This window comes from Clarias gariepinus, chromosome 14 (assembly GCF_024256425.1).
Source record: "Clarias gariepinus isolate MV-2021 ecotype Netherlands chromosome 14, CGAR_prim_01v2, whole genome shotgun sequence".
Taxonomy (NCBI): domain Eukaryota; kingdom Metazoa; phylum Chordata; class Actinopteri; order Siluriformes; family Clariidae; genus Clarias; species Clarias gariepinus.
The window spans coordinates 23,381,520-23,408,653 of record NC_071113.1 but is presented as its reverse complement, the minus strand read 5'-3'; the positions used below and the strand labels follow the sequence as shown (position 1 = coordinate 23,408,653).

Here is a 27,134-nt window from a genome sequence, read left to right as displayed (position 1 = left end):
TGTGCCTGTAATAATAACTTGAGTTGCAAGACTTTTTTTATATCATAACTTCAAATTTAATGTTTCTTTTGAAACTTTCTGTATATATAATTTCACTCTTTTTTTCTTTCTTATTTTCCCCATTTAGTGTAGCATTAATAAAAAGTATACTAATTATACTGCTGCATGAATTATGTCACATTTTACTTGTGTTATTGTACAGTGTCATATACTGTACAGTACTTACTTGCAGTTTATTAATAAGCATGCACTACAAAACATTTATTTTTTACCTTATCAGTATTAACTTCTACGATCATAATTCCAAATAATTGTACTCTGCAGTTGTGGGGCATGTCAGCACTGGACAGGAGGCGGAGTACGTTTGCCTGGTGGACAGCTGTGGCCAAAACCAAGGAGATGGCGGTGGAGAGCTACATGTACCCTGGTGTTCACCACAAAAAAAGAATGAACTGGAAATGGGACGTAGATGGAATCCATGGAGCAGGCTCTACTTCTTGTTTAAAGTCAGGTCCTTTAATGTTTAATGCAGAAAAATATAGCAGATCTTTCACCAGTCTTGTTGCAAGTGTAATGTTTTTGCTGCTATGTGCTGGGGAAGCATCTTAGAGTCACTGACACCAGTAAAATCAGGCCAGCTAGTTCAGTACTGGGGACTCCCCTGGAGTGTTTGGAGTTAGCCGTGGATGCTGCATGAGCGGACATCATGACCTTACTCTCTGCTGTAGCATTTACTTTAATGTTTAATACTTAATTGAAATTTTTTTTAAAGGCCAAGTTGTCTTGTCATTATGATCTTACATGGAAGGGTAACTATATACTTTCCATTTAAATATATATTTTTTCATTGAATACATCTGATTCACAATAGCAGTATTTACACAAGAATAGTTTTATTGTGAAATTAATTTGATAATTTAAAATTGTTCCCGTGTCAGACTTCACTAGATGATGAACACTGGATAAATGCAAAAGGTATGTCATATATTTTAATTAAATGATTTAGAAATTTATTTTGCAGGTTTATGTGAAGCTTTTAAGTCTGTCATTGGTAATAATCATTTTATAATTATAACTGTAAAAAATTTGACATAAAAATTGACTACATCTAATAATTCATTGATGAATTGATATCTCTCTGATGCACCTTTTTAATATTTTTGTTTCGTAAAAATTTGTATATTTTGTAAACTGGCTGCTGTAACAATATAAAATTTCCTTTTGGGATTAATAAAGGAGTCAATCAATCAATCAATCAATCAATCTATCTATCTATCTATCTATCTATCTATCTATCTATCTATCGATCTATCTATCTATCTAACTAACTAACTAACTAACTAGGGAGTCTATTATGTAAACTGACAGTGTAGTCACGAAAACACAAGTGTGTGTGTCAAATCTCTTCCAGAGTGTTTTCCCACATAACTTGTGACTATGAAGAAGTGTCTGCAAAACACAATAAATTTTGTGCATTGTTTATAAATAATTATCATTTTAATTTTAAGTGCAAACAAATTATAAACTGCGTATAAAGTACAGCATGTTGCTCGCTATGAAGGCTACATACAACAATTACTACTATTTGCACTTTGCCACACATAAAATTGCACATCAAGGTTGCACTGCAATTAATTTGATTATTATTATTATTATGCTTATTTCTTTTTTTTACTTTTTTAAATTTTGATTTATATGGTTTATTTTTTATGCTTCTTATCTATCTATCTATCTATCTATCTATCTATCTATCTATCTATCTATCTATCTACATTTTTGTGATCTATTTACCTGCTCTCATCTAAAAACAGCATGCGGTGATTAGAGAATATTCACAAAAATCAAAACACCATGTGTGCTAATTAATCGAAAAACGCGTATGTTAGAAACCCCACGTACCCTTGTGAGCGTGCTATCAGCTGCTCAACCCAGCCAAAACCAGTCTTACTTTTAAGTTTTTAGACTTTTGAGACAGTTGTGGAGGTAAAACGTCCATGCCTCTTTATAGTCCTGCAGGTAAACTATTAACACATTTTCATTCCGTGTGGTAGGAGTGAATTATTTGCTAAGTTTGATAAGAAATAAAAATTATGGCAGATGATGAGATAACAGACACTTAACTGCCCTTGGCTTTAAAGTAAAAAAACTAATGTTATAAGGAACAGGCTTCATTTAATTAATCATTAAACTTTTTAAAAAGATTAAAATCAGATGACATTTTAAATATCGAATCAGCATATGTATAAAATCGCAATATTTATAGAATCGCCGCCCAAGAATCGTGATAATATCGTATCGGGAGGTAACGGGTGATTCTCATCCCTGTGATCATGCGCTATGTCTGCGCAAATCGCGCGCCGCTCGGATGCTTTCTAACGCTTTCGAGGAGCGCCTATTAAATGACGTCACATCATCATGTCGACTGGCGATGTGCGCCATCTTGACCAGGAATAAAAATCACGGGGGCAATTCTGCTGATTGCTCCGGTTCTCACGACGAACCCCAGTCTTCTTACGGTTTACTCGCGCGGTGTGGTTCAGCTGCAGTGTAACGCGCCAGGACTCGGAGTGAGCGAGCTCGACGCCGAATTCTTCGCAGAAACGAAGCAATGGCAGGTGAGGCAGGATGGGGAAAGAGGGAAGGGGAGGGCGGGGGGGACGACTCTGTCCAGCACCGCGGCCTACACTTTTCTACCCCGGTGTAGCTAACCGGTTAGCCTGCGTGCTAACAATCTTAATGGAGCGTCAAATTAAATGGGCCGTGTGGTACATTTAAGTTTTCCCATGCGCTCGCTTTTTCATTGATTAGGGTTTATTTGTATGTAGGCAGCTAACTGACTGCAATATTGTGTGTGTGTGTGTGTGTGTGCAGGGGTCGGCGGAGGGAATGACTTCCAGTGGTGTTTCTCGCAGGTGAAAGGAGCAGTCGATGAAGACGTGGCTGAAGGTAATGACTTTGATTAGTCACTCTAATGAAGCTTGTTGACTGAAAGCTATGAAGCTAGCCGTCGCCGTTTTAGCATGGGCTGGGTTAGCATGAGCATTAGCGTGTCAGATTGACCTAGCAAAGCAACATCACTCCGTAACGTTATTCTCTCTCTCACACACACTCACATCCTAAATGCCCATTTCTTATTAATTATCTAGCTAGTTAGCTAGTGTGTACAAGCATCTTTTTTATACACGTTTCGTGTATACCTTGGTACCATCAGATAGTTAACAGAGAGCCACCTGGGGTTTAGTTATCTTGTTTGAAGTGTCTCCAGATCAAAATGAATGTTTGAGATTTTGTCTTTGTCCTTTAGTGTCACAAAGACCTTTGTATGGATATAAGGGAAAGACCAACAACAACAAAAAAAGTTGTGGAGATGTTCTTTTAATTTTTAATTCTGACATTTTTGGGGAACACATTTATTTATTTTTTAAATGTGATGACTCATGCTGTACTGGTCTTGTGTTTGTCCAATTAAATGCGCTCTACATCTCCCGCCCTTAGGACACAGCGCTTCTACCACAGTATAGCGGGCATTTCTTTTGGCTGTGTGTCTTCCTGTGCACGCTTCCTTTTTTCCCAAGTGTCCTTTGGTTGAGAGGTCTGCTTTTGAGAATTTTCGTTTCAACAAGTGTGAAATTTGTGAAGGCTTGTGGTGAGAGAGTGCAGAGAAACAGCAATTGGCTCAATTCGGATTGGGTAATTTTGTTAGACAGAGGTGTAAGTTTTATGTATGTATAAAAGACTGACAAGAATTTATTTATTGCTGTCTTGTCAGTGATAACTTTGACATCGCAAGTGGTCATTATAATCATGCTCTTTTCACAACAATGCATCCAAGCAGTCGCAGAGGTGCTGGCATAGGCAAGAGATGCTGGCCCTTAGTTCAGTTGGAGGAAAACCAAAGTTCCAGCAGTGATTGAAATTACTATTAAACAATATTTCCAGTGCAAAGCGTCCTTCAAAATTTCTGTCTGTAGGAGGGCCACTCTACACTCTAGGGATGCACCCTACGTGACTAAATATGGCCAACGAGCAGTAGTAAAGTTAAGCCTTTTTGTCACGTACCAGCACAGTGAAATTCTTTATTTTTCACTTATCCCAGCTTTGTTAGAAAGCTGGGGTTAGAGCGCAGGTCCAGCCATTATGCAGCGCCTGAAGTAGACCAGGTTAAGTGCCTTGCTCAGTGGCAACCTATCAGAACTGGGGCTTGAACTGCCATAGTTCAATTAACAAGCAATAGTCAAGCATTTTTTTTTCTTCATCCCACGCGATTAAAAGTAATCCAAACCTTTTTAATGAGACCAAAGTAAGACCCCGATGTCACCCCTTCTGATGGAAATAAAGTTACAGGGGAGAGGTTCTAAAATAAGAAACTACCACAACATCCTAGTTAAACTTAATCCGAATAGGACTAATGGTTCATGTGCAGTACACTCAGTCAACCCAGTTTATCTTAGATCTATAAGAAAAAAAATTTAAGAACAATGTAATATTGCTCTGACTAGACTCATTTGCCACTCCATACCTCATGATTCTTGGTGGCAAGCAGTATGAAAATTAATGCATGTACTTTTCTATTATACTCTTTTGTGAGACAGTCATCACTGCTTGCATCTTCTTAACCTTTTTTCTCGTCGAATTTCATCTGATTTGTTGAGGATCTCTCCAGATGAAAGGAATAATGAAGTGTGTGTATGAACATCATCTGCAACACTCATGTTCCAAGTTCACCAAACAGCTGATCGTCAGCGATAAGTTATGAGGTGTCAGCGGTTCAGCAGGTCTGAGATTTTGAGTTGTGTATTGTGCAGTAAGGATGCACAAGCAGGAGGTTCCAACTAAACCGGTCAAACTTGTCCAGCCAGTCCACATAACATTATTTCAAGTTTAAGGCCCGATGGTTAACACTAACATCACAATGCATAGTGTAGTTAAAAGGGTGTATCCAGTCTTAACCACTAAAAAGGAACAGAAATTGATGCAACGTCGCTTGTATTCAGCTTGTCGGGCGTGTCGAATAAACCCTGATCAAGTTTTGACTTGCAGCCGTATAGCTGAGTTAACGTTTCTCTATAGGTGCCCCAACTGGCGTTTAGCTTATTTGGTAGTTGATTCATTTTACGATAAAATTAGGATTTAGTTGTCTAAATAATGGCTAAATAAAGTCTAGATGAGGTATTGCTGTAGAAGCTTTCTTCACTCTATTTCTCATTTCCTACAAACTGCAGCATGTGTTCTGGACAGGGCAGATTAATGTATCGTCAGAAGTTGTTAGTGGTAACTTTTATGGCCATCAGTACAAACTATCTGCATCTCTTCTTAGTTTTATTTATTTAAAAAAAACCTTAAGAGCTTTAGATTCAACTGTTTAATGTAACTGACCAGGTCAAGTTTAACAATTATAACAACTTGTATTATTTAAGTATGAGGACAGCTTCAGGACAGTTATTTAATCAAACAAAAGGAAAAACACTGGTCCTGTATCTAGGTTCAAGAGATCCCTGGAGTTCCCCGTCCCTTGAGACTACTTTTAATTACCGACAGGCTACAGTCACTTTTGGAAATTCGCCAGTAGTGCTGGGTACCATGCTTTGATATCTTTATTGCACAGACTAAATTGCTTCAATACCATTTAGAATTGAAAAGCGTCATCATTTCGTACCAAATTTTGATACCTGAGGTGTATGTCACATCCGCATCAGTGAGCCAGTACACATGCCCCATGTTGATTACGATGTTTAGAGACGGACCTCGTGTGTTTTTTGACCGGCTTGACTATGATGTGCTTCACCAATCCTCTCATACTTACTGAGAATGGTGATATACCTGGGACGTTTGCAGGTCACATTTAGCAAAGGTCTACCAACTTTCTGAGCTGGTAGTCTTTGCTGTCTGGCACTATGAAGCTTTGTCAGTTTGATTCTGGCTTTTGACTTTTTTTATTTAGTAATAGTTAACAGACTGTGTTGACCTCGTTGACCTGCAGGGTGGTGAACGAGTTTAAGGCTTCGTTCATCCATTTATCTTATATTATTACTAATATTCTCTGTGCTGAGGAATGTGTCTGTCTCTGTCTTTCTGTAGTCAGACTAGGCAAGGATGAAGTAAATCTTCCAGTGATGAGACACAGTGCACTGCTCAGGGAACCTTGTTTATTTATATAAAAAAATGTTATCACCAAAAAAAACTTGTGAACTATAAACATGAACTTTTAATTTTAATGTATGTAATCTTTGAGTTTGCTTTTTTTAAAGTGTAAACTTGCACAACAGTATTAGGCAACATGTGGATTGGGTGTTGAGTTATTTTTTTTTATATCGGTGCCAAATTGTTACTTTTAAAACAGTACCTGAACAGATACTTTTAACTTTTAAAGAATACATTGTTTATCGCAATATTTTTCTTTCAATAAAGACATTCATAAACATAACTAGATGCAAAACAACTAATTAACGTTCTACCCAACCCAAGTACAGTAATTTAATGCTTATAACAGCCAAGTAGTCGGTATTCTTGGTATGCTACAAACCAGATTTAAATTTCAGCAATTATCTTTAAGAAACATGTCCGTATTTTTTCTGCCTGGCAAAACCAAACACCTCTCCTGACTTGGCTAGTGTTGGTCTGACTGGGGCTGGAGATGTTCAGACTGTTGGCTGATGTCCGCACGCTGATAACCGCGAAGCATTCCCCTGCGTTTAACTTCATCCCGCGTGTCCTAAAATTAGGCTTGACGCATTTCCTCCTTTACACGCAATTGTTGAAAGACATTTGTTGCCATGTTGGAATCCTTTGTTTTGAAATACAGCCACACTTTTGAACGTTTACCTTTAGGCATTTTAGTTTAAGCATGTTTAGCTTAGCGAGCTTACATACCTGCTGCCATTAGAGCAGGTGTAATTATGTGCATGTGTGTCATCCACGAGGATGGTCTGATTTCCTTAGTTGTGCTTTTTAAGGGGGAATGTAAAAAAACATGGTGACTCGCGTTACTAGTTACTACAAAAATTTGTTGGATCTGTATTTTTATTTTTTTATAGAGATTTCCGGCTCGCGTACATGTGCATTTTCTCAGTCAGGGAATTATTTTTTTCATGTGCAGTGGCCCTGAAGTGAGTCAGTTCTAGTGCATACCGTGTATATCGGTACCTAAAGCATACTATTAAATGAGTTTTTATAAATTGACAGTGTGTAGACCTGCTAAGGAACTGAAAAATAAAGCAAAATTTTTTATTTATTATTACGTTTTATTTCGGTTTTTGTCTCATAAAATTGGTATATATTGAAAAAAGTATCAGAAGCCGGTATCAAAGTAAAGGTACTAGTACTGGATAAGGATACCCAGTTCTAATCATCAAAAGCAAAGTTTATTATTATTATAAAAAATTTTTTATGGCAGAATTTTTTTTGCTAGTGCGTTACGCAGGATTAGTAAATACCAGCCTGTAAGCTGGTGTTCTTTAGCTTTAACTGATACTCTAATTATATAAAATCTGCAAGGTTTAAGTTTTGAGTGCTGTCCAACTGTAGAAAAGACCTAATGAAAAATATGACTGATCATTCGATATTCTTTCTTACTGTGTGTGGATGCAAGTGGCCTTGCAGAGTAAGCATGCTCAGGTGTTTGCGTGCTGGGTGAAAACAGTAATAAGTGATAAATTAAATGATTAATTCATACTGAAAACCAGTCATGCATTTCTCTGTCGGCTCTTTAAAAAAAGATTTGTTTTTATGTTTAGGTAAAAAAAAATAAAAATAATCTCAGATCGGATTTTTAAGTATACTCCAATTTTAATTTGATATTTAAGTATTTTTGTTTTTATTTATTTTCTGTGCCTCGTTATCAAAGAATTGATGAGGATGTTACTCTGCAGAGAGTCACTCTACATGCTGAGCAATTTTGGGGTTCACACACACTAGTAAAGCCTGAACAGGTGCTTTTGATTTATGCTTTTGATTCAGACGTTGGGCTTTCCAAAAAGTTGTGTTCACATTGTGCCCTGAGACAGCACACAGATACAGTATTGGTACTTGGTATCTGTAAGTACCCAAATATAAGTACATGTCCTTGTTTTAACAGTGACATCGCTGCATCCGCTTGTCCAAAAGTAAGCTGTGTTTTGCAACCATTTTTTATTTTATTTTATTTTTTTAACCTTCGCTTTGTAAAATTTAGTCTTTGTTTATCATTTGTTGTTTATTTAATAAATAGGCAGAACAGTATTATTTAAAAACATGCGTACATTGCATTTAATTTTTACGATGTGTCTGACGTTCATTAAGGCCAGACACATCGTTCACAATATTGCCTCTGTTCATAGTTCCTGAATAATCCATTTCTGTGGAGTGGCACCAGTTCACTCCATGCTTTTATTGTGTGTAAAATGCATTAGATGTGTTTTTTATTTTATTTTTTATTTTTTTATTATTGCTGTTTCAGTGGACCTTTTGTCTGTGTTGTGTATTGAATTGTCAAAGAAAAGCAATTTCGAAGCATGCTTACAGACACGGTGACGTATCTTAATTTCTCAGTCCTCTGGGTGACATTAGGATACGTCACCGAGACGAATGCCAGTAACACCCTCTCGCCCACTCACTCACTCGCTCTCAGTTATTGCTTTATCCTGATCAGGGTCATGGTGGATCCGGAGTCTATCCTAGTAACAATGTGTGCAGGGTCAGAAAAATGAACCTGGTGGCACACCCGTCTATTGCAGGAAAACATTCATGCACTTATTTACGCTTTCTATGGCTGGTGTACCAACAACAGTTATACTGACTGCACCACCTGAAAGCCAGTAACACCTCTGGGACTGTTAATCAAATGAAAACTGATCTCCAAGTACCCAGAGCTCTCATGTTTCATCAGCATCTGTTTTATTCTTGATGTAATTACGGTTAAGGTGGTAGTATGAGTTCCCTGTACCTTGTTTTTGTTCATGATGATCATGTAAAATATTGTCACATGATGTCCTTATGTTGATGAATTTTTACACATCACATGTGTGGAACATCACCACATTTCTGAAGTTCATTTTGGCTGTATTGGTGCTTTAAAGTTCAGACTCTGCAGCAACAGATTTGTTTTTTATACCTTGTAAAGATTTAATTTAATTTGGTTATGTACAGAATGATTCTTATTTCTCAAATTGCGTTATCAGTTTTTTTTTTTTTTTTCTTTCTTTTTTTTCCCATTTCTCCGGCTAAATGATTAATTAAGAGTACATTAGCAGTAGGGAGGTGGATGTGGTCTGTGATGCTGGAAAATATTAAATTCCTTAAAAACGAAATTAAAGTGCAGTCTTAATGCAAAAGTGTACTTTTAGTGTAAGAAGCAGTGTTTATTCAAAAACATTTTATCTTGGTTTAAATAAGGTCCTATACCAGTTTTTAGAACTTTGTTAAAACTTGTCATGAAACTATTAACATCCTTCAGCATATAAGCTGTACGTGTTGGTGATGGGAAAAGTTAAACATTCCATAGTCGGTTTACCCGCACAGGACAATGCTTCTTGCACTCGTCACGTTTCCTGGAAATCAATCCCACCACCATTCACTATTGCTACACCCAGAGGACATTACCCAAACATGCATCAATTAGGATTACTTGCATAAGCATCTATTACTGAATATCTTAATGGTACAAACACGGCACCGCTGTCAAAACAAAAGTTCATTGTCATTGTTGGCCAACTGTTAGCCTATTTATTATTGTATGCATTCTCACTTTAGCAGAGTTAGCATGTTGCACAGTTCTTGTCTTTTGTGAAGAGTTTTGTGTTAAACTGTCCCAGCTATAGAACACCGTCAGTGTAACCAGAGACATTATGGAATCTGGAAACTTGAAGGAAACTTTAAGATTTAGGTATAGTTTGCTGACTTTGTAGCATTTTACTATAACGTTAGTTTTTCGTTACAGTGGACCATTCGGCCAGCACCTAGTGTCTTACTATAACATGATATACTAAAAAAAAGATTTTCCAGCCAACAGTGGCAACTCAAGAAGTGTAGTTCAGTAGTGTTTTCATAAGCATATTGTTTAATCTTTGACGATTTGCCTTTTTTTTTGTGTATTTTTGTAGGCTGCTTATTGCACTTATCTTAGAAGTATTTTAAAGAATATGTGCAGCTTTAGATTGCATTCTTCTCTTTCTTATGCCAGGAAAAACACAGGAACAAAGACGTTTCAGCTGGCTTCCTGCCAGAACTTATCCAGGAGGTTTTCCCTTCATTTTCCGGTTTCCTCTCTTTTCATGTAGCATTTGTTCTCTTGTGGGGTAGATCCTTAAATGAGTTTCTGCATGCATGCACGTCAACCAGACTGCATTTACCAAATGAACTACACAAGGTTTCAGCAGTGTTTAAAAGTTCCGATGTTCAAAAGTGCCTTCTAAAGTGTTTAAATGGTAGCAAAATCATTACAAACAACAAACCTCGCTTCTCAGTGCTGTAGCTTGTCTCTTCTTCAAAAGACTGCAGCGTGAATTTTTAGTACACACAAGAAAAACCATTTCCCCTGAGGTAAATATTTTTACTCAGCTTTCTGCCAAAATGCAGCCTGCACTGGCTGGGTTGAGCTGCGAGAAGAGCATACAGATGTACCGAACACTGGAGGAATTCGACTTCTGAGCAAGAGGGTGCCAATAATTAATTGCACAGAATATTGCTAGGGCCTTAAAGTTAATTTGGGCACATTTAAAAGTAACAGAATTCTCTTCATAGGATGTAAGCATGTAATCTAAAAGTCTAGGCAGGACAGATGCCATGTTAAAAGGTACAAAAGCTGCAAGGAAATGCCACAGAACGGGGTTTTTCCCATTTAAAAAAAAAAAAAAAAAAAAAAGCATTGCATTTTTAAGTATCATTGTTTCTAAGAATTTGACCTGATTCGGTTTAAACCAAGTTTAACCCAATCCTAAAGCGCGGAAGTGGGACTTGTATGTGGTTTTTATTACAATATGTGTCATATAGATCCCCATCATGTACTTTTTGAAGTTGTGCTTCTGGGCTGAACTTTGGGTTGCAGGAATTCACGTTGAGTGTAAGTGAGTCAATCTTACTCTTATTTTAGAGCCCTTGAAAAGTGAATTACTTTAAAGCTGTTAAATATAAATGTAAACAGTAATAATTACAAATGTAAAAAAAAGCGCCTGTGCTTTTTGGATACTCGGCCCACTGCAGTACAGGAATCTGTTTAACGACAATGCAACAACACATTTCTGCGAAATCCTCAAAAGGAGGCAAAAGCAAGTGTCTATTAGAGAGGTTTCCTGTTAGTCACTTAAAAAGAGAGACTGCAGAGAGAAGACTGTCCATTAGTGTATGTGTATTTGCTAAACACGAAAACAGAAGAGAATATAAAGGTTTGACACATGCGCATTGAGGAGGAGCCTCAAAAGGAGCCAATCAGAGGCAGATGTGTACTGACAACTTGCTTCTGATTGGCTGGGATCAAGTATGTGAGAATGTGATATTGAATGCGCTATTATTTTACCGCCGTAAAATGAGGAAGAGGGATGAGAGGAGCGGTTGAGTTGTGAATGATTCATTCTCTAGTCTCTGGCCGGATTGTTGAATTTAATAGTGCTTTGTGTCACACTGTGTGTGACTGGTTTGTTGTCAAGTAAATAAGTGAGCATGTGAACCCAGCATAATTTGAATGCAGGAAAGCGAATACATGCACGTGCACAGACCTTTTTTTACCCCTCCAATTAATTGTGCTTTAGTGTTTTTAAATTACACATTTCTAGTCTTGTTAAACTATTATTCCTGTCATTCTGCACGTATTTCTGAAAATGTGTCCATGTCTGGGGAAAGGTAAAAAAAAATGCATAACTTAACACTTACCTACTGGTGTCTTTTTAGGTAATGTGAAAAAAGGTTTTACTAAGTTGTTAAAATTTCTCAAGTTATAATGCCTTTGACACACAATTGTTAGCCATAGCTTCACTTGCAGTAAAGTGCCATGCTTTTTTGTTTATAGATGTACATTTACACATTTGCATGGCTAGCATTTAATAAAGGGCATTCCAGTGTTACGTTTTCTGCTCAAAGGGAATCCTCAATTACAAACTCTTTACTTGTATTAATAATGCACAAGAAAAGAAATGCATTTAAAAGAAGGATGAGAACTTATTTGCTGCAGTTCTGCAAGTGAAAATGTTACAACAATAAATGTAAATATAAATCGCATAATTTGAATAGTTTTTTTTTTTTTTTTTTTTTTTTTCAACAAATAAAAATGTGTAGTTCTGGGTAAATTGCTATAGTATAAAAGTAGGTTATACTTTGGATCAAGTAGTTATTTTAAAATGTGTGTCATTCCTGATCACCATGCCCTATTGTTGATTGATTAAGTTCCCACTTGTTCTCCCTAGTTTGTGTTTTGAGGGAGATGATTAAATGGAAAGAATTGTTCCTGAAGTGTCGGTGTGACACAAGAACAAAACTTCTTTTCCAGGACAGACTGGCTCAGAGGAGACAGAATTTGAGATACTTGATGATAATGTAATATATCCATTCCCTCTGCCTCTGCTTGTAAAGCCCATTCAGACCAAACAGCAATACAGTACGTGCAGTGTGCACAATGGCAAACATGACTTTAATATTAACGATCATGTTTAATTACAAATGCGACATAATTACTGCGGTTTGTTCGGTGCTTTTAACTAGCACATGACTGAGACTCGACTTAAAAGGCACAGTGTCTAATTGTTAGCTGATTACTCATACTTATTTCATTCCAAGATACACCCGATAATGCTGTTTGAGAGCTGAAAGTGTATCGTGTAAACAAATAACACGCTCAGCCCACAGGAAGTGATGACATGTAATGACACAGAAGTTTCTCTATAATGCACTAATGCCAAAAGTCCGTTTGCTAGCCCAACACAAAGGCAATGACACAGCAGAATTTATTCTCTAGGTCTAAAACCTAATAGAGCTCAGGAGGTTAGAGTGATGTGTAAAGATTAATAATTCTGCACACGTTTCCTTTTCTCATGCTAAGCGCTTTGCTAGAAGACTCGATGACGCTAGCCTGTGCTTCACTATACTACACTGCAGTTCTTCGTTAGGATAAAAACACCAGTCTCTCACTCTCTCTCGAGGGGGTTTCCCTCTTGCCTCTCTCTTGCCTACCTGTCCAGCATAGATTTAGTGCCTCTCCGCGAGCTCTCTTTACATATCCACTAGCACTCCATCTGCTTCTCCCAGGCACGTAAATCTTAAACCCTAATGCTCTGCTGATACCTGAAGCTTTAAAAGCAGCTATCATGGCCACTCGATGTACTCCACCATGGGTATGTATTGCTTCCTTATCCTACTCCTACATCCTCCTAGCAGCGTCCAGCCAGTCTGTGTTCGAATAGTGGTTTTTTTTTTTTTTGGTCTTCCTGTCTTGTGGGGCCAGAGAATGATCTAATGTTTGAGCACTAATTTTATCTCTACGCAGGGAAGAGTGATGCAATGTAACAGTTCAGTTAGAGCTGAAATTTGCATGCGTTTGTCTTTGCACTATTGTTTTTCTTGAGCTGTCCACTTATTAGCCCCAAACCTTTAGTTTAATTCTGAGAAAAAGTGCTGAAGTGGCACAAGAGGAGGGGTTAGGGTTAGTTAATGTCTACACCGCTTTAGTTTGCTTGGTCATCAGATTAAACATTCCCATTGAGGAGTGACCACTAGATCGATCTTGAGTCACTCTCAGGTCTGTCTCAAGCAGCAGTGGTGTGTGTAAGGACTGGATTTGTGAAACGTCTCGTCACAGCTTTGCAGCAGGTACAACAGATCTATAATGGCATCTTCTCACGCTTCAGTATGGGTATGTGTGCGCGATTCTGCTGCTTCTCGCACAACCACAACTCGCACCTTGATTATGCTGAGTCAGTGCTTTATGATGCTGGATGGTTGGTGCACGGCATGGTTTTTTTTTTGTGTGTGTCAACGTTAATGTATTATATTTAGCTTAGAAATATTATTGCTCAGCATTATGTACAACTTGTTTGTTTGAACCATGGAAACCGGGTGAAAAAAGAATTAGATTAAAGCAGTCATTCATTAATTTATCTCGGGTCAGGCTGCCAGCTTCAGGGTGCCCTGAGCTTGGTTTGCTATTTGTGTGGAGTCTTACATGTTTAAAAAACTTGACAGTAGGTGTCGTGACCAGGTGGAGTTAGTTTGACTGAGTCAGAGAAGTGTCTCGTCCATGCTGTATTCATGCTTCGTCCTGGTGAGTTTGTGATGGGATGTGGATTTATTTATTTATTTTTTTGCACTTGATGCTAAAGCTAGGGTTGCAAATCCCCCCGTCTCCCCGTCCCTTTTTTTTACTCCCGTTAACAATCAGTAATTGATTAATTACTGATGTATTTAGATGTACATTTACACATTTGCATGGCTAGCATTTAATAAAGGGCATTCCAGTGTTACGTTTTCTGCTCACAGGGAATCCTCAATTACAAACTCTTTACTTGTATTAATAATGCACAAGAAAAAAAATGCATTTAAAAGAAGGATGAGAACTTATTTGCTGCAGTTCTGCAAGTGAAAATGTTACAACAATAAATGTAAATATAAATCGCATAATTTGAATAGTTTTTTTTTTTTTTTTTTTCCAACAAATAAAAATGTGTAGTTCTGGGTAAATTGCTATAGTATAAAAGTAGGTTATACTTTGGATCAAGTAGTTATTTTAAAATGTGTGTCATTCCTGATCACCATGCCCTATTGTTGATTGATTAAGTTCCCACTTGTTCCCACTTGTTCTTCCTAGTTTGTGTTTTGAGGGAGATGATTAAATGGAAAGAATTGTTCCTGAAGTGTCGGTGTGACAAGAACAAAACTTCTTTTCCAGGACAGACTGGCTCAGAGGAGACAGAATTTGAGATACTTGATGATAATGTAATAATTGACACTTTTCCCTCAATTTCATTTTATTTAAACTGTTCTAGCACAACAATCCGGTGTTTGCCATATACTCCTGATTTTGTTTGTGCCGAGCCAGCACAGTATCAGCAATGACTGTCGTGCATTAATTTGGCTTTTTGTTACTTGTTTACATACGACTGTTGAGTGGTCAGTTTACTGAAAGTGCTTTAGAACATCACTGATAGTTTTGTGACCGAGCTCTCTGTGAGAACAAAGATGGCGGAGGGGGATGTTGATTGTTAGCAGGCGATTCAATCTGGTGTTCACTAAAGGAACCGGGGTGAGACAACTCTTCAAATCGTTCATTAGCAAGCGTGTAAGGATCCTAGCTAGTAAGGATGGCTAAGATAACGTTAGCCCACAGATCGGTTGTTGAGGTTACAACAACATGCACACCAGAAAGCAATTAATGAATTTACCAGATGGTCATTAATATCTGTTAAAGCAGAAATAATTGCTTCTTAAAAGATGTACTTTGTGGAAATAAGGGATTTAAAGTGTTCCATTGAACAGAATCATTTAAGTTGTCTGTTAAAGCATAGAAATTAGGTCAATAAAATGCAGATTTTCAGCATTGATGCTTGTCTTATTATATCTTAAACCAGTGTTGTACAAACAATTTAGAAGCACTTTGACATCAGATACCTGCCTACACACAGAGAACAATTAAGTCCATTTGATTAGATGCTAGAGATGTAAAAAAAAAAAAAAAAAAAAAAAATGATTCAGTAACGTGTTGAGATTTATTTATTTATTTTTTGTAGGTAGGCGATACCTGTTTCGCCATACTGACTCCAAAATTTCTTATTTTTGAAAGGAAATTTTTAATTTATAAATGTTTGCGTCTGAGGTGGTAAGAACATTGCTTTTCCCCTTCAATCCTGCAGGTGCTACTAGCAAATTATGTGGCAATTTTGTTTAGAGTTGTAACAAAATCTGGGGGGGGAAATATAATATTGAATTGGAGCATTTAGAAGATTGTGATACTTACAAATTCGCAATACAATTTAAAACAGCACCCCTGTATCATATCGTATCAGGTGATTCCTGCACCTAGTAAACAGTGTGTACTGTACCACACACTTGTGAAGATGGTCTTGCATACAGTTCGCTTCTATTCAGGTACATTTTGCAGCAAATACCTTTTATTTATTTATTTTCCTCTTTCTCTATCCATGTGCTTCCTCAACTCCTCTTCCTCGTTTACCTGGTTGTGCTGGCGAGTTACATTACACCTTTTCCCTGACCTCTATCGAACAGATCTTTAAATCTTCCAGATGGACAAAATGTCACCAGAAAGTCTAATGAGCAGCGCTTGTGTATCTGCCATGTGAGTGACACATTAGTTCAGTATATCCTCAGCCTCACTGCTGTTTTATTGCTTTCATTTTAAGTGAAGGCTGTTTATTAGATCTTCACTCCAGATGCGTTTGTCTCGTTAGTCTGGATTCGAGATGTCCGTGTATCTGATTTCAGTATCCATATACCCATGAGCTTTGAGGAAGGGTTAAAGCGTTATAAAAGGGACATTTGGTGTAATCGTGTACAGTTGTTTAACGTATTTGTTTTTTGATGTAATAAAGAATATTCACTGCAAAGGTTTTGCAAAATGTCAGCTCAACATTTTAAAACAAGTCTGACATTCTAGTCTAACACACAGACCAGTTTAAAAGCATGCCATGTAAATGTGGTTCCTACTGTATGTGTAAGCACTTGTGTTAAATAAACATATAAGATGGAATGTGGATTCCTGGCATGTAGCTGCTTGTTTGTCAAAAAGCAGGTACTGAATTTAAGATTGAGAATCGGTTCCCTCCCACTTTAATTGCAAAGTACACCTATAGTCGAGATATTGACTCCAGGATGAATTCCAGCACTTGTGCTAACGGCGAGCTAAATTCCACACAGGCAGTGCTCCTTCTAATGTTCTTTTATTTTTTTAATTTTTTTTTTATGCATCGTCTCCATGAACAATCTTGGTCTATCCTAGCCAGATGCCGTGGTTATTTGCATGTGCTGCTCCGTTAGTTTAAGGATCTTTACATGCAGTTCAGGAAATAGATTATAACTCTTATCCTGTTTAAATATACCACTTATAAGATTTACTGACTGAGTGAAGCTGACAAAGTTGTTACTTGTTTCTACCTCCGATCTGGCTTTTTCCCCAAACTCTTAGAGTGAAGTAGTGTCGGACCCACTCGTTATACATCTCAAAATGTGTGATAATTTAGTCGAAAATCACATGCGTTGGAAGCTCGCAGCGACTAAACCCATTTGCTTACCGTCAAGTTGAGTTTTGAGACTTTGGAGGCATAGTTTTTTTTTTTATAACAGGTGGTACACTGAACTATTTACACACCTTCATCCCGTGTGGTGGGAGTGAATTATTTGCTAAGATTGTAGTAAACCCCCCAAAGTTAAATGTTAAACTAATGTTTGGGGTTGGGGTACATTTAATTAAAATTAATATTATTTTGACATTCTTTTTTTTTTTGGTTTTGCCGCTTGATTGTTTGCTGTTTATTTGCTTTGTTTTTGTTCAGTGGTGACCTAACGCGTATATAAAAATGTATCTAACAAAGTAATTGATTTAAACCAAATTCATTTTGTTAAGTATTTTCTGCAAGTTTTTTTACATTCACAAGTTTAAGGTTGACATTTCCTAGCAAATCAAGCTGTTCTCTTCTTTAAAGAAAACTCAGTCAGATTTTATATGGCAGATCGTCAACGTTATTAATTGTAAAAATTTTAAACAATTGAATATTGTCCAGCGTTGAACATGACATCTATGTGTTGGTTAACATGTAATACATGACGAATTTGGCTTAATTGTACATGCACTGATGATGCTATTTTCTAGTAAACTTTAATGTTTTCTCCTGGTTGACAGAATGACTCACAGAGCCAGCAGTGGAAAGTCTGAGTTAGAAGCTTGACTTTAATCCATATACTTTAATATTTAAACCTGCTCAATGACCGTTTAACTAAAACTGATGTCTTTTTTTTTTTTTTTTTTTTTTTTTCCAGCGGACATTATCTCAACAGTTGAATTTAACTACTCGGGGGAATTATTAGCTACAGGAGATAAAGGAGGAAGAGTCGTCATATTTCAGCGGGAACAAGAGGTAGGCTATTAAGTTTTTACCCTATGTTGAATATCTTAGCTATAATTTAAAAACATGCTATTTGTAGCTGCTTCTCCTCTGCTAGACTTTGTTAATTTGGGTCTCTAGACAGTTAATTTTACAAATTAATTGTTTTTTGTTCTTTCCATTTTCAGAGTAAAAACCGCCCTCTCTCAAGAGGGGAGTACAACGTGTACAGCACTTTCCAGAGTCATGAACCTGAATTTGATTATTTGAAAAGTTTAGAAATTGAGGAGAAAATCAATAAAATTAGATGGCTACCACAACAGAACGCTGCTCACTTCCTGCTCTCCACCAACGGTAGGTTTGTGGGCATCAACACTGGTACCTGTGAGGTGTAAATGCTCCCTAACTGTTTTTGTTCAAATTGGGTTTTCTTATTAATCATCACTTGCCACGGCTGTCGCTATGTTAAGTGTTTTGGCTTCACATTGCCATCTGATTATTTTTATTATTAATTTTTTTGCTGCTACAGTCATCTTGCTGGTCGTACTAGCACATCTGCCGTCCTCAACTTTCATAATCCTTGTGCTAAGTTCCAACAACTCTGCTCTATCTAATCTATAAATCTTTTAGAGAGCGGTTTTAAACATCTAAGATTTAAATTTTATTTAAATGCGTGTGTGATATGCCAGAGTTAGTAGAGCTGTAGGACTAGAATATAAAGTGGATGTAACTGTAGCCCGTGCCCTCCTTACGACTAGTAATGGAGAACCGTGCGTTAATTGCGTGTTTTAATTCTGATTCAAATGTCTAACTATAAGAAAGGTAAGCAACACTCAAAGCAAATAACCTTCTGGCTTTCAAGCTGTTATTGATGAACTACCTAGCCAACAGCTGATTTAATTTTATTTTGCCAAGCCTTATTTGCGTAAATGGCTCGGGCTTTTCTGCTGCTCTTTCAGTTTATGTTCAGTGAAAACAGTCGGGGTTTGTTCTTGCATCTATATTTGGCAGATAAACAAGTAAAATGAATGGGGAAGCTCACATACATGTATAAAGGCTTGCTGCTGAACTGCCCCTCAGCCATTGTGTACAAAGTTAACACTCACTCAGTTTATGCACCCCGGCACATTGTTGCATGTGATGGTCTTTGGCTTTTCAATGGGATTTATTTATATATAAATGTGTATAATTTATTTATTTAACCGTGTAAGGTACCTTAAGGTTACAAGTCTTTTACTCACTCGCACACCGGTATTTTTATATGCTGTCAATTATACATTTTGGAAAGGCTAAAAAATCTGAATCAGGTCAGACATTTAAAAAGAATCAAATCTGCCAATAAATCGGTTCAACTGTCCTTGGCATAAAGTTTGTGTTTCTTTTTAGCTCATAGGGACTTTTTTTGGTTGAGAGTCTGTTTTTGTTTTTAATAACCCTTTTCCATTTCTTCCTAAAGATAAAACCATTAAGCTGTGGAAGATCAGTGAAAGGGACAAACGAGCAGAAGGTTACAATCTGAAAGATGAAGACGGGCGTCTCAGAGATCCATTCAGAATCACTGCATTAAGGGCAAGTGGAGCCTCTTCATGCACAGCTTTAATCCCCATTCAGACTCGGCTTCCTGTTTCTAGTCTTGTTTGGGAAGCAGAGCGAGTTTTCTGTTTCAGAATACAATAGGCGGTGCAAACCATTGATAAGTTTTTTTTTTTTTTTTTTTTTTTTTTTTTTTTTATAAAAACAGACCTAGGCTTTTTATTTACTTCACAGATAAAGGATTGCTGAAGAAAATGTTTTACTTTGTGTGTAGTAATTTATTGTGCTATTAATATACAGAAATATAAATATTTCTATATTAAATAGTAAATATATGTAATATTTCTCCAAAACTGTGCAGACCTTTTTGTACCTGCTCTTCTTTTTTTCCAATAGATTTTACTTAGTTTTTGCTCTTATTCCCCCCAATTTTTTTTTGTGTTCTCACAGGTACCGGTGTTAATGCCTATGGACCTGATGGTGGAGGCGAGCCCACGCAGAATATTCGCAAACGCACACACATATCATATCAACTCCATTTCAGTAAATAGTGATCATGAAACATACCTTTCTGCAGATGACTTAAGAATAAACCTATGGCACTTAGAAATCACAGATAGAAGTTTTAGTATCCTTTTATATCACTTTGTGTGTGTTTACGTTATTATTCATTTAACATCCAAGGTTTGAGGTGGAAGGGGGTTGGTTGGTAGGCAAAACTGAAGAAATGTATTCAGCACTAGTTTCCATTATGTGTTTGCTGTTTTTTTCCTTTACTTCTGCCCTCCTTCAGATATTGTAGATATAAAGCCTGCCAACATGGAGGAGCTGACGGAGGTAATCACGGCTGCTGAGTGCCACCCTCACCAGTGCAACGTGTTTGTCTACAGCAGCAGCAAAGGCACCATTCGCCTCTGTGACATGCGGGCAGCAGCTCTCTGCGATAGACATAGCAAATGTGAGTAGCAGCTCAGTATCAGGGGTACTCAAGGTCAAAACATGCATTGGATTCAAGGGTACATTATGGATATGTTGTAACTCATTTGACTTTAATACGTCACTTTATTCTGCATGTAACAGGTTGGAATTTTTTTGGCCACATATATTTAGAAGTAAAAAAAAATGCTGGGCCCATTTCAAAAGGAGTTCTGTGTTATTTCTGGAATGAACATGACAAACTTTCCATTCCAAATCCTTTGAGACAAATTCTGTCCTTTGATGCAGTCTAGCCCTTTTAGGAATAGAGTCCGTCCACACAATATTATTAAAAGCCATGGCCCAGTTAGTGTCGTTTTGAAGTGATATTTTTCCCCTCTGCTTAATGTCAGAAGGTCTGTTGTGTAATCACTAGATCATGTTTCTTCTTTTGTTTTCACTCTGGATTGCTGCAACACAAAGTGCCTATTTCTGCAACCTTAGAATTCGTCAAAATGTATCGCAATGCTATAAAATGTTGCTATACTGTATATCGAGTTCTCCTGTGTTTGATGTACACATTTAAAATTAACATTTTCGTGATTTCTATTTTGTTTTTGATTCCAGTGGTGTAGGGCATCAGTGGGGGGAGGAGAGAAAGGGAGACAACAAACTATTGGATTATAACTATAGACCTTAAAGAATATAGAGCTACAAAAAATCTGACTGTCAGACCTGTTTTGCCAAGGTTAGTTAGTGAAGCAGTGAACTGATTCTAACAGGTGAAGAATAATTACACACAAATACAAATAGCTTTGGCATATACATGCAGCATGACTCTGTGTGCAGTTCCCCATAAAGTTATGTAACACATTAATGTGAAAGACCAAACCAAAAGAAAAAAAAAATGTTTAAGAATTTGTCACTGGAAATGAACAACCACTTGAGCTGTTTGTGCTTAACAAGGAGTCCGACTGCTCGGTCCCAGTTTGAGCCGGAATATATGCTGCCTTGTTGGTCAAACATGACTAATGTTGTCTTGCAAAACGGACAAAAGCTCCTGTCAGCGCTCAACTTGGAAAACGAGGGGGGCGGGGGGGAGGAATTTTTATTTATTTTTTTCTTTCACACCACAGATGTCTGGGTTTTTCCTATTACAGATTGTGACTAAGAAGGCGTATACGGTCGATTAAAAAATTTTTTTTAGATGTGTTGTGTTGCAATCTCCAAGACTGGGATGCAGTTACTTACAATACAAGTATTTTTACGAATTAATTTTGTAGCACTTTTGCTACGATTTGTTTCAAATATAAAGTGCATTATAAATAAAATGTTTTATTATTATTATCATTATCATTAAGTTTTAGACAAGCCAACACGTGTAATGATGATGATCTATAGAATTTAAAGCTGAAGTAAAAAAAAAAGATGAATTATTGATGCATAAAAAATTTAACTCGTCAAGCCTAGCCAAGGATCAGTCTGTAAGAATAGTCTGTACGACCACTATGTTGAGTGTGTCAGCTGCTTAACAGCAGTAGTACAGACTAAGGGAAGCAACCGAGTGCATGACCGTGCAACATGTGACTCAGCACACAGTTGATGTTTAAATATTGCACAAACAAATTTATTAAATATAGTGTGGTATTTTTCTAATTTTAGTTCAAGTAGCCTTTTGTTGTCATTTCAACCACATACAGTTCAGTACACATTGAAATAAAACAACGTTCCTCCAGGACCAAGGTCCTACATATATACAACATGAATTTAGCAACATAAATTAAAAAACTAAATAGCTTACTAAGGTACATAATTAGTTGACGGGCTAAGGCATGAATGAATATGATTAAAAAAAAAAAATTTTAACTAAGTACTATACAAAAAGACAACATAAAGTGCATGTGCGAACAAGACCAACAACATGACAACACCATAATGACCTACTTTTAAAACTACAAGTTGTCCTCAAATTGTTCAGACACCAAAATCATGTCCAAGGTGTGTTTGTCTGCTCATGTCATGGTAAATGGTCCTATTTCTTTTATAACCTAGTCATCATATGTAATGTCCCACCTGAACTCCTAAGTGTCACAGATTACTGTGCAAAAGTTAAAAATTTTATAACTTATAATAATGCCAGTTCAGATATATTATTGGTAGTAACGGGTTCTGGACATGTATCTTAGTGTTTTTAGTTTTCCCTGCTTTCCACAACTAATTTGGCTGATTACAGCTTTCTTACAGCTGGGAATGGACAGGGTATCGCAGAATCACGGTTCAGAACCCATACTTCAATACAGTTAAAAAGTCCGGCACATCTTTTTCATGTATATTGTCCAAGTTATTCTCTTGAAAGTATATATGCATAGTTAACCTTAGGATGTTAAGCAGTGTATCAAAACTTGTTCTGCACTTACTGTAAAAAACGATTCTGTGACTGTTATGACATTACAAAATCCTGTGGCAGAAAACCATACAATTTTATTTCCCACACTACAGTGTGGCTGCAGGCATGCAAGTACATGTTTGCTGTTAATTTTCTAACCAGTAGGTTTCACATACAGCAAACTATGCCAGCGATAATACAAACACAAAGAGAACGAAAAGTGCTTCAGTGTTTGTGTACATGAAACCAAGACTTTTGTGTGATTAATTATTTCCTGGTTTAAAGTAAGCAGAAGTACATGTGTTAAAATTAAAACGGGTAGTAAACAAAAGTCGATGAGTCAGTGTGTGCTCATAGATATAAAATGCTCCAAACACTTCCAAACCAAGTGTTTTTTACTTATTATTTACAGTTCAGCTTCATTAAACTTTTTTTTCCCCCCCTCATTAGTTTTTGAAGAACCCGAAGATCCAAGCAGCCGGTCGTTCTTTTCAGAAATCATCTCCTCTATATCTGACGTCAAGTTCAGCCACAGCGGTCGATACATGATGACCAGAGACTATCTCTCTGTAAAGGTGTGGGACCTAAACATGGAGAACCGACCAGTAGAGACCTACCAGGTACTGCCACAAGACGTCTTAATGTCTTGGAGATTCTGCTTCCATGGTTACTGCACAAGCTTGTTTTTGCATTGTTAAAGAAATAAAAGGAGTGAATACAACCTTGTGGTTGTACTCACTCCGCTTTCTGCAGGCCACTGAATCGTTAGCACGCAATATAGCAATCAAACTAATAGTTAACAGCCTAATGTCATTGTTGTAGCGCTCACCACGGTCAGTCCTGATTTCCGCATTAGTGATAAACTCATAAGACACAACAGACTAAACAAACCAGTTTGTATACATATTGTATTTATTTCTCATTTAGAAGCATCTAGACAGGTTATGAACATCTGTCAACTGATTCCGATTAACTGATTACATCGTGGCACCAGCTGGCGCGCAGTTAACGAGATGCGCTGAGAAAGTGGATCTGTTTAAATAACAAACTAAATGAAATAAATCCTGATGTTGGAACAAAACACACATTTCCTTTTAATAATTGTTGGGTTCAAGTCATTTATACAAGATGCAGAATAGAACACTCACAAGCTACACAAACTTTCATGTAAATCGCTTCTGTCAATAAAACATATTTTATTTTACTTCTGTAAGAAACTTACACTTTTAAAAGGTTTTAAACAAGTAAATGTAAAGGAAAAAAATAATCATAGACATCTTGTTTTAATATTGAATGACAATAGCTGCAGAAGCTGGCATGGCTGGCATGTTTTTTCTTCATTAAAAAAAATTAAAACATAATGGCATATCTAGAAGGGACATCGCATTATACGATCTTGGTCTTGTTTTCATTCGGTTTAATCTTTGTTTAGAGCTGTGATGTTCCTTGTGAAGGTAAAAAAATACACCATTATAACCTTGAAGCATTTCTTGGCAAACCTTTACATATTCTTTACATAAACGTCCCTATAACCTTGTGGTCCATCTAATTCAAGCTTCACATGGTCATTAAGGACTTGCGGCCATTTTTAAAAGTCAAGGCAATCCTAGTTCTCTAGTGTTAATGTTTTGTCACTTCTCTGAAATTTATATATGCTACTGAATACATCAACGTTCTTTGACCTTTAAACCAACTGGCAATGAATTAGTACTTTTTTTGAGTCGCTAACTAGACATGCCTTCAGAGATTTTTGAGACGTGACTATATGTCTTCTCTCTCTTGGCCATTATATTTCTAGGTACATGAATACCTACGTAGCAAGCTGTGCTCATTGTATGAGAACGACTGCATTTTTGACAAGTTTGAGTGCTGCTGGAACGGATCAGACAGGTACAGCAATTGTTACGCCGTATTCAGATTTTTTGCTGCTTTTGATTTATTGCTTATAATGAAATATGTAGAATTTTAAACCTTTAGGTGTCATGATGAATAATATTCAAATGTCTATTTTCTCCCCCAGTGCCATCATGACGGGTTCGTACAACAACTTCTTCAGAATGTTCGACAGGAACACGCGGCGTGACATCACACTGGAGGCGTCGCGTGAAAACAGCAAACCGCGAGCCATGCTCAAACCGCGCCGAGTGTGCACTGGTGGCAAGAGGAAGAAGGACGAGATCAGCGTGGACAGCCTGGACTTCAACAAGAAGATCCTCCATACCGCTTGGCATCCTAAAGAGAACGTCATAGCTGTGGCCGCCACCAACAATCTGTATATATTCCAGGACAAAATAAACTAATGAGAGTGAGTATGGGGGATGGGAAATGAGTGAGAGAGAGAGAGAGAGATGGAGAGCGTGAGAGAGAATTGAAATAAATATCCCTACCTGTTTTCACACCAAGCGCAGGACTGAGGACGTGCGAAAAAAAGGAAAAAAAAATCTTGTACTTTCCATAGTCTAGTTCTTAAAGTCAGTAAGAGAAGCTACAGCGTTGTTGCTCCTCCCAGCGCAAGATCGTCCAACTTGTTGAATTTACAGGGAAATTATAGGAACGCCCTCCCAAACCCCACCTAGCTAAAAACCAGGAGAAGGCCAACACTCATCCTAAACACCGCCGAGCAGAAATGACAAAACTCAGAGGCCAAATCGACTTTCTGCAGTCACAAGCAAAGTTTTTTTTTTATGTTCTAGTCTAAGCCCTTTTTTTGTCTTTTTTTGTTGTTGCATTTTTCAACCCAGATTGTGGAGCACACCGTGAGGAGCGTGCAGAATCATGCAAATGTTTCTGTCGCCTGGAAATCTGAAGAAACATGACACTTTTGCTTGTTGATGTTTGTCAACATTCCTCCCCCTGGCCTTCATGACAGGCCTTGGTGTTTTATCTTTTAAGCACTTAATACAGTTCTCCCTTCTGGTCAGTGGACAAATTTTTCTTTCCCCTGTTTTTTTTTTTTTTTTAATTATTGTTATTATTATTATCTCATAGTAACATCTCACTGACTGTCTATATATAACTGCACCATCTGGTGTCAAACCACTTAATAAAAGTAACAAAACTACAAAGGAAAAGCATTTTTTACATTAAGAGCAGGTATGTATGGGGTTTTTATGTTCTGCGTTTGCATGTTATGTGGATTCGGAGCGCCGGTGACGAAATGTGAAGTCATCCTGCTGATCTCTAGCCAGCTGCTATGAGGTGAAGTCCACCTGCTCATCAGTTCTTCATTCATTAAAAATCGGTTGTTTTAATATAACTTTTATCTGGAAAAATAAAACAACTTCCTTTGTAGGATGTATGGGGGGAGGGGGGACTACCCACCTAATGTGATGACCAGAAAAGAAAATAACTGATCTCCAGGTAGAAATGTATCACTAAGCAGCTGGCTAGAAGGAGATATTCAGTAAAGGACTACTTGAAGCTGCAGTTGCACTGTACAACGAGGGACATTCGGCCATTTTAAATGTCAGTATTGCTGTTTGCTCTCTGAACGTCCGGCTTTGTCAAATATGATTCAAAAGTTTTTTGTTTTGTTTTTCAAAGGGACACTGCAGCCTTAAATCTCTGTATGGCTATAGAGGGGAATTCCATAATGATTCTCCGTAATAACCATAAATATTAAATGGTTTCATTAACACCACTCCTCGCCTTGTATTCAAGACTATTTTCCCCATCCAGAATCCCCCCCGACCAAACAATGCATTAAATCACTCCATCCTCTTGTATATTTGCTGCTACAGTGAATGTGCACACTAACTTAGAAGAAATCAAGACTATTTTTCAGAATTCGGTCCATCGTAACAGTGCCTAGAAAGAAAATAAATAAATTGATCTAATTTTTTCTCCAGTAAATATAGAATTTGCTGATCATGGTATTCCTCCAGAAATGTGACATAGCAGCAAAAAATTAATATTTGTGCATTAAATCCTTTAGCCAGCTCAGGTCAGGACATGGGATTTACTGAGACGAGCTTCACGGTTTGCACGCTGCTTGATTTTGCCCAGGCGGTGTTAAAACATTATTGTTGAACATCAGAAAAATAATTTGATGGTTTAAGTACAAAGTTGTACAGTTGATTTGTTCCAAATTTCGAGTCACGACAGGTCACTGGGCCTTGTTCCTTGTTAAATAATGATGCTAACATTGTGGAAGTGTACACTTGTTTGATTATTTTTGACCAAAGTTAAATAAATTTTAATTGTGTTTACCTGAGTATGGGATGCCGCTCACCACTTATTTGGCCTGTGTCTAAAAGGCTGGTTAAAGATAATTATTAATGGAATAACAG

The 27,134-nt window shown here is 37.2% G+C and overlaps 1 protein-coding gene across 2 annotated transcripts; it reads left to right on the top strand.

The window, feature by feature from the left end:
- Positions 1-2,410: 2,410 nt before the first annotated feature.
- Positions 2,411-27,058, top strand: ppp2r2d (protein phosphatase 2, regulatory subunit B, delta). Of its 2 annotated transcripts, XM_053511063.1 has the most exons (10): positions 2,411-2,615; positions 2,872-2,946; positions 17,947-18,044; positions 18,200-18,365; positions 19,468-19,580; positions 19,995-20,172; positions 20,338-20,502; positions 23,296-23,465; positions 24,644-24,735; positions 24,866-27,058. In XM_053511063.1, exons 1-10 carry the CDS (start codon positions 2,609-2,611, stop codon positions 25,143-25,145), a joined length of 1,344 nt encoding a protein of 447 aa, XP_053367038.1. In that variant the 5' UTR covers positions 2,411-2,608; the 3' UTR covers positions 25,146-27,058. The 2 variants fall into 2 exon arrangements, with proteins under 2 accessions (XP_053367038.1, XP_053367037.1); XM_053511062.1 differs by lacking the exons at positions 2,411-2,615; positions 2,872-2,946; positions 17,947-18,044; positions 18,200-18,365; positions 19,468-19,580 and having other exon boundaries at positions 20,000-20,172; positions 24,866-25,150; positions 25,587-27,058.
- Positions 27,059-27,134: the final 76 nt, after the last annotated feature.